Source organism: Astatotilapia calliptera, chromosome 3 (genome assembly GCF_964374335.1).
Source record: "Astatotilapia calliptera chromosome 3, fAstCal68.1, whole genome shotgun sequence".
Lineage (NCBI taxonomy): Eukaryota > Metazoa > Chordata > Actinopteri > Cichliformes > Cichlidae > Astatotilapia > Astatotilapia calliptera.
In genome coordinates, this window is record NC_137424.1 from 62,009,882 (window position 1) to 62,018,068 (window position 8,187).

General features: G+C 39.8%; 1 protein-coding gene and 1 long non-coding RNA gene across 2 annotated transcripts; one reads left to right on the forward strand and one right to left on the reverse strand.

The window, feature by feature from the left end:
- Positions 1-718: 718 nt before the first annotated feature.
- Positions 719-2,928, reverse strand: LOC145422085 (uncharacterized). The gene is made up of 4 exons (XM_080293398.1): positions 2,786-2,928; positions 1,682-1,890; positions 1,348-1,525; positions 719-928 (listed from the first exon to the last, which is right to left on the reverse strand). Exons 2-4 carry the CDS (start codon positions 1,862-1,864, stop codon positions 792-794), a joined length of 498 nt encoding a protein of 165 aa, XP_080149524.1. The 5' UTR covers positions 1,865-1,890; positions 2,786-2,928; the 3' UTR covers positions 719-791.
- A 1,616-nt stretch (positions 2,929-4,544) lies between these two features.
- Positions 4,545-6,171, forward strand: LOC145426092 (uncharacterized). Its single transcript, XR_013906852.1, has 3 exons — positions 4,545-4,689; positions 5,392-5,556; positions 5,634-6,171. It is a non-coding gene; the product is annotated as an uncharacterized LOC145426092 (long non-coding RNA).
- Positions 6,172-8,187: the final 2,016 nt, after the last annotated feature.

Here is an 8,187-nt window from a genome sequence, read left to right on the forward strand (position 1 = left end):
CCCTACCCCCCCCCCCCCCCCACACACACACACACACACACACCCACACACCCCTAACCCCACAAACACATTATGAATATGGTGAGTTAACAAACAGTAGACACAATACGTGCATTCAAACACTGTACTTTAGTTTTAAATTTTAATAAAGCATTACTATTTTCTACTCCAAGGCATTACCCAGATAGCAAGGAAACATTGAAACACTGTTGAGTCAATATCAGGCTGTGTCATTGAATCAACATTGAAGTGTGACATTGACCTAACGTCACTCTTGCACCCGTTTTTAATGTTGAAACAACGTCAGGTTTTGATGTTGAATCAATGTTGAAACCTGACATTGATTCAACGTTATATTTTCTAATACTGTTGACATTGAAACAATGTCAGATTCTGAATATTGAAACACTGTTGAGCTATGATGTTGATTTTCCACCTCTTTCGCACAGTTGCTTTTTATTAAAACAACAGTTAAATCATGACTGGAAATCTACCTCTCTTTATAGGTATTTTAACCAATACTAAACTACTGCATGTTTCCATCAATACTTAAACCACCTAAACACATAATTGTACTTATTCCTCAAATTGGACACCCTTTATAAAAAACAAAAGTCTCACGATGTATCATGTCAATATTATTATCCTAAAATAAGAAAGCATTGCATGTGATGTAACAGAGAAAAAAAATAAACAAAAAAAGGTCAATAGGCATATGTTTTGTTTGCTAAATACTTTATTAAAACACAGTTTTCTATTTACATTTATGTTTAACATAAATTTGTAATTTTTTACTCCGGGATGGGGATGCATGATGTGCGTCCTGCACCACCCAAACGATCTGGGGCGTACCGGAGCCATTTCTGCACTGCTTGTGCAAAGACAAACTCTGACATAGAGTTTGCCCCTAACTGCTGCGTCAGACCATCTAGGACAAAAATACACACACACACACACACACACAAACAAAAAAAGTGAATTAGAGCACATGAATAAGCTCATGTTATAGCACATGATAAATACTTTTTTGCCCCACTGTAACTGTCTTCAGCGGGGAGAAAGTATGTAAACTCCTAGGCTGATAAACATGAAAGTCACCAGGCGTAAATCTGCAAACTGCTGCATTTGATTCCCAAAGAGCTATGAGCGGAAAAAGTGATAAGTCTTAGCATAGTGTGCCGTGTATCCTTTAAAACAAAATAAACATGGGGTCCTTGGGCTGTACAAACTACAACCCGAGGACTAAACAAGCCAAAGACCAAAGACTCCATCTCCAGATTAACCGGACATGAAAGTCTTGTTATTAAGAAAGACAAAGTAATATAGCAAAAAAACGGTAAAACTTACCAAATATGCATTTGCAGAGCGCTGTATCTTTAAATGCCCTTTTTTGCTTTGTCTGGTCCTTGGTTTTTTTCCCTGCCCAGTTTAGTAACGAGGCCAGCTCGTTTGTAATGGCATAAGCCATTACACGGCGGACTCGCACCTCCAGTGTGGTCCCTCCAATCAAGGCAAGGCGTCTCACCTATAGACACATTTCAATAGATGGAATTAGCGTGTCTCATGTCTTAAATGTGTATGCAAGTGCTTGTGTGTTTAATCAACAGGCCGTTGTTGTGTATTTAAATCACAGCTATTACACTTTATAGTTACAAAGTGTACATAAACTTTATATACTTACCATTGCCTTATTTGCCTCTATTGATTGAAGAGCTGCCTCTGCATTGTTTAGGTCCTCCATGTTGTGCAAGGGCAAATCCAGAGGCAGTACCCCAGCATCTACCGAATCATTGCAGCCGGTATTGCGGATGGCTCTGACCTCATCACGCAGTTCGTTCACAGCTCTCGTCAGGTCTGACAGCATAGTTAATATCTTTTGTGAGGTCGCATCTGTTTAAAAAAAAAAAAAACAATTCTAGAAAGATTAATGGCTTAAGCAGTGAGAGGCAAAAAATTAATATATCCATAAGTGACGGTGTAACATTCTGCATTCAAGTATAAGTTGTTCTAACTCACATATATTTGATATTTGTATATGTAGCTTGCCATCACCAGTGCGTGAATTATGTGTGAATGGCTTTGGCATGTTCCTAGCAGCGTTTTCCTTCATTTCTGCCTTTACGTGTGGACGGGATTATTTTTTAAAACGAAAACGGAAAATCTCAGTTTTCAAAAATACCCGTGTACGTGTGGACATAGCCTCAGTTTTCAGTTAATGAAAACACAGTTTACGTGTGGACAAAAGGTGCAAACGCAAGGTAGGTGAGCGTGCAACGTAAAGTTAGGTGAGCGTGCAACGTAAAGTTAGGTGAGCGTGCAACGTAAAGTTAGGTGAGCGTGCAACATAAAGTCTGAATTGAGTGCGAATCGAAGCGGGTGCTCACCAATCATTAAAAGTAACAAAGTCATTGAACACATTTATACAGTTACCTTTACTTTTATCAATCATATATCACAGATTTACAATTTTTTTGTAGTACTATGCTAAAAAGCAACTACAGAGTGAAAGTCTGGGTCAAGCGCCGAGGCGACGGCAAGAACAAAGGAACCCTCGAAGCGTTAACGCTAGTTTTGTAAGGGAATATAACAGAAAAGTATGAAACGAAAATGTTTTCTTTGTTGATAGACTTTGTTCGCAGTGCAATTTACTTGTTGCCGGATTGTAATAGACACGATTTCGGGCTCCCACATTTTGTCCGAAACTGTACATTAACCAGTTTTTTTTTACTGTTATTCAAATGCGACCGTGGAAATAACGAATAGAAGAAAATTCATTCATTCTTACCTTATACTAATCGTGGTGCAGGCCAGTGCAGTGCATGAACTGATGCCTTCTCCGGTCAATTCCGCTGAGAGTAAATCGAATGTCCCGCTCTACTGTACAAGACAATGGTTACCTGGAGGGATGTACCACTGAGAGGGGTGCTATGGAATAGTCCAAGTGGTGGCAGCTTCAATTTCCCGCTCAACCATAAATCATTGGTTTTTCAACGTGATTGTTGTCACCTTGTCAACTATAAATAGATCAACAATCAACGATGACAGAACAACAGTGAATCAATGTTATTTCAATGTCAGTGTCAGGTTTCATCAGTATTTCAATGTTGTTTCAACATTGGTTTTGTGTTAACATTTCAATCCTGACGATTCTGATGGTTCAGATGGAAAATCAACATCTGTTCAATGTCTCCTTGCTATCTGGGTACTTTTGAGATTATTGTATATTTTTGAAAATATAGCATAATGATAATACTAGTTATTGTAAACTTTACAAACCACCCATCAGTATGTAAAGTCAAATTATAAAATACAAGTAAATAACAATTGCAGAACAGAATGTCAGTGTAATGAACACACACTTCGTTTTGACAAAGCGCACTGCTTAGGTAAATGATCTGAGTAGTTGTTCATCACTGAGCAATTTGTTAACATGTGTTTCGAGCCAAATAAATGACAGGGAGAGAGACAGTGACGTCAGAACACGGACGGAGGGGGTCAGTCGTTGGGATGCACATGCGCAGACAGAGTGCGCGAGCGGCGGGCCTTGACCTTTTGGGGAAAAAAACTCACGGACGGTGACAGCAAAACGGATAATAGTCTTCAGTACCTGCTGGACTTTGAAGCTGTGGATTCTGGGACTATTAGAAAAGGTAAAACATTTTCATTAAAAACCTTATTACTGTTTTGTTTTTGTTACTCGTCATTGTAGCTTGCTGTTAATGTTGTGCTAACAGTAGCGATTAGCTAGATACGTTAGCCGTTGAGGTCAGCGCAATTTAGTATCCAACTGTTTTCCCAACAAAACCACTGTTATAATTAAGTGAAGCTGCTCCCAGCTAATTTGAACCTTTGGCTTCTAAAATATGTGGGTCAATTGCGTGCTGCGTACATAACCTAATGTCAGCTAGACCGAAATTAAAATTTAATATATTGTTAAAGTCACTAAAATGGCGCATGAAGCCTGTTGTGATGTGAGCTCTGTGTCTGCTCTAGAAACTCTGAAATTCTGTAGATCTGAGCCGTACATTAAATACTCACATGAACCTGTACTTTGAATTCTGTATGAGCTGTATAAAATACAGCTATGCATAAGTGTTTTGAATGAATAATTAGATTAGATAACTCTTTATTGTCTAATCGAATTATATAGAAATGAATAGAAATGTGACATGAGAAGGTGTGTCTTTGACTGTTCCTGCATAACTTAGTTTCGGACTAGTTGACAAGTTATGCTCCGGTCATTTGATGTTTCCAAGATAGATGTTCTTTTGTAATATAGTTAATTTTTTTGTATATTTCATTTACCCACCATCATACATCATACATACAAGCTAAGACGAGGTCGTTATACTAACAAGAGGTATCAACGCTGGGCCAAAGTTCAGCACATGGTTAAAGTTTGTAATCCAGCCAGGGTGTAAATATCAACACATAAATCTACTCTACCCGGCTTAAATCACAAGAGCACCTCTGACCAAAAAGCTGTAGATGTTTCTTGTTTGCACAAATTAATCCAGATTCACATTAATTGTGTTCACAGCTCCAACAAAATGAGGAAGAGGAGGGGGGGAAACACAATTAGGTTGAATTACAATTGGATGGAAGGCGAGGACAAGGAGAAGGAAGCTTAGGATGAGGAGGAAGAGAAGCAGCAGGAGCATCTTTAGGGATCCCTATGATGTCATTGAGGTTTGTTTCATTAATATGGTCATCTCACAAAGAAAGATGACTTGTTTTAGTTCACCTACTTCCTGTATTAAATAGTGATGTGCAAAATGTTGTGAAAAACCATGGAACAGGCACGTATAGTGCATCTGCAGGTAAATGAACATCAAATCTCTAAGACAGACTGAAATCTGTATATTTATCACCCTTATGATAAAACCCATGTCAGCCATTAGTTTATGGACTTTGTATTTTGAAGCCTCAACATTTTCTTTATTGCTGTTGCTATGTTGGGACCATATTAGGATGAGGGATCAGAATCTGGAGTCATGCACACTATTGTTTCATTTAGTGTGTATCCATAAGATTCGTACAGCAGATCCAAGTTGTGCCTTGGAAACAGGAAAGTCGTCTGCATAGAGGAGAACTGTAATAGCAGGCTTGTACAAAGTGAGGCTTTGTGCACTCGTTTTACTTCTGTCACCCTGATTTGATGCAGAATTCACTTGAAATCAGGCAAGAACTGGACTTATTTTTTTATAATGTGTTCTTGTGAATTGATTGTGTATCGCATATGTTTGATTTGACTTTCTGCAAGACGACAGTTGTCCGCTTGCCAAAAAAGTTTTCCAAATACCTCCACTTGATCTAGCCTGGATTTAGAAAAGAATAGCAAAAAAAATCTGCACCTCCTGCTTCAGATGCAATTTGTGTTTCTGTGTTCAGAGGCAGCGGTGAGAGGGGAGACCTCGGATCATCCAGCTGGAGAGCCTGACCAGGAGGAGTCGAGAATTAACTCAGCTCTTCCAGGGCACCCTGCAGACTCGGCTGCTGGCATCGACGAGGGATGACGTGAACGCCAAACTGGAGTCCATCACAGGTCAACTGCAGGTATGCGAGTCAGACCTTCTGAGGAGGGTTTCACTTTTCTCTCTTCTTTATAATTGACTCTTTTCTCTCTCTTTCAGCTCCTTGTCTCAGAGTGGGAGGGATTTGAAGCACAAAGGGAGGAACTTGTCGTTTGGTTGGCTGATATGGATGTCCACCTGACTGAGGTTGACCAGCTGACAGGAAGCACCAGTGAAAAACTGAAACAACTGCAGGTGTGGGCTTGTTTAGATATGACATATATTTGATATGATACATACGTCAGAGACATTATCCTAAACTGGACTAACAAAGGACTATGAGTACAACATGAAACGTACATTACATAGCGTAAGGCTGAAGTTCATTGATCATTTTAATCATAAACTTGTTGTTGAAATATTTTTACTGAACATGCAAACATCTGCTGATGAAAATGTGTTGATTTATTGGTCTGTTATGAAGCTATTGCTATTTCTAATGTGTTTTATCACTTTCTGATGTTTTATTAATTAAACAATACATTTATTATTTGTTGTGTTATCTGTAGCTATAGTATTTATATATATTTATTTATAGTATAGCAAATATATTTAATTATTACTGTTTAAAACACTAATATGTGACGTGTATTAGTAGTGATGTTGTGCTGAGGGTTAAAATGCCTTTTTGTCTTTTGGCAACTAAAATGACAATAAACCATTAATATATGTCTTTGCTGTGCTCGTATTTATTTTACCCTGCTCAAATTCAATTTATGATGCATTTTATTTTGAAAGATTTAAAATGGTTTTTTAAAGAACCACTCAAAAAAGGTTCTTTAAAATGGTTCTTTTAAAGAACCATTTGAAGGACCTTTTTAAAAATGGTTCTTTAAAGAACCATTTTTAAAAAGGTTCTTTGAAAAACCATTAAAGGTGCCCCAAAGAACCAGTTCTTGATGGTTCTTTGGGGCACCTTTAATGGTTCTTTAATGAACCACTGAAAGAAATGGTTCTTCAAAGAACCATTGTTTGAAAGGTTCTTTGTGGCACCAAAAAAGGTTCTTCTATGGCATCAGTCTAAAGAACCACTTTTGGTTCCAGTTGGCACCTTTATTTTTCTGAGTGTACGATAACACCTTATCACAATGTACCAATTACGTACACAAACGAGTCACAAAAGGGTGGAGGTGCTGAGTGCCTTCACTGTGTCTTTCTACTGCATGGCCTGATGTTAGAATATTTTTTTCAGAAAGCAAGGTCTTTCGCTTTTATTGGAAAGGGCAGTTGTTACGTTCTTTGAGGCTTGTGGGAGTGTGTGGGTGGGGTGTTTGCCCACGCTCCCCGCCTCCACCCCTCTTGCCACTCCTACTCCTCTCTGTCTCTCTCACTCTCCTCTCTCCCCAGGACACAGCTGCTGCTGATTAGCCTCGTTTGCCACCTGACTCCAGTCAGCAATCATCCTCTGAGGCTATTTAAACTGGGGATGAGCTGTGAGCAGGGTGGCTTTTTCCTTGGTGGCTCTACGCGTTTCTGTGCTAGATGTTGGCCAGACAGCCTTTTTCGGACCAGTGAGCAGATGGTAGTGATGGGCAGATGAAGCCTCATGAAGCACTGAAGCTTTTCATCCAATTGGTTCACCCCAACGCGAAGCTTCTTGAAGCTTCATTTGCTCTAGCAGGACACCTACTGGACGTAAAAATATTAGTTGGCATGCATTTGAAGAGTGTGGCCTTTTGCACACAGCCTGTAAATGTCAACAACAAAAGGAGTGTGTAAAACATCTATATTGTAGTGATGGCAGTATACTGTGTATATTTATGCTGGCAGTATGGAAAATGATTATTTGCGGCAAAGTTCGAACCGCTTCCTGAACCAGTCACGTGGTACAGCCGGGCAGCGAGGCTTCGGACGTCATCATTTTCAGCTCCTCCCATAAATGAAGCAAGCCTCGATACGCGCTTCGCGGAAACGCCCCCTCCATTACTCGACACACGCTTCGAAGCCTCGATACAGAACGTCACATCACTAGCAGACGGGCTTGTGGGCCCTGAGAGTGTCTCCCCGTGGTGGGGAGTAGGGTAGGAAGTGTGGGAAGTGCCTCCTTTTTTATTGTGTTTATTTGGTAGTCCTCCTGCCTTTCTTGGCTGCGAGCGTTTTCTTTGTTTCTTTGGCCTTATTGGTAAGACGGCGTTGCCGGCCCTTTAAGTTGATGTTAATGTCGTTTGTAACCCACCTGTACCATTTCGTAATAAAGTTCCATTAACACAGAACAACTCTGTCTGTTTTCCTTTTTCATTCTGATTCTGGACTCATTTGTTACTGGTCCCCTCTCTCACATGCCTAGACCCCTTCGGGGGGAACGTAACAGCAGTGCAGACAGGCAGTAGGGTGGGGGAGAGCGTGAAGGGGGGGATAACACACAGGAAATGATCTGTGGATCGACTTGAACTTATGGTCACAGCAGTGACTGTTAGTTTAGTTGACCAATCATTTCATAGTTTTTGTCAAGACTTTTTTTTTTTTTTTTTTTTTTTTTGCTACGTAACCCCTATGCTGCCTGTTTCTCATAAAAAACCCAACAAAATGTCAACGCTTGGGAGGAAGAGAAGAGCAAACATATGGATACATTTCTGTTACGAGTTCAAAATTGGGGATGGAAACAAGAGAAAAA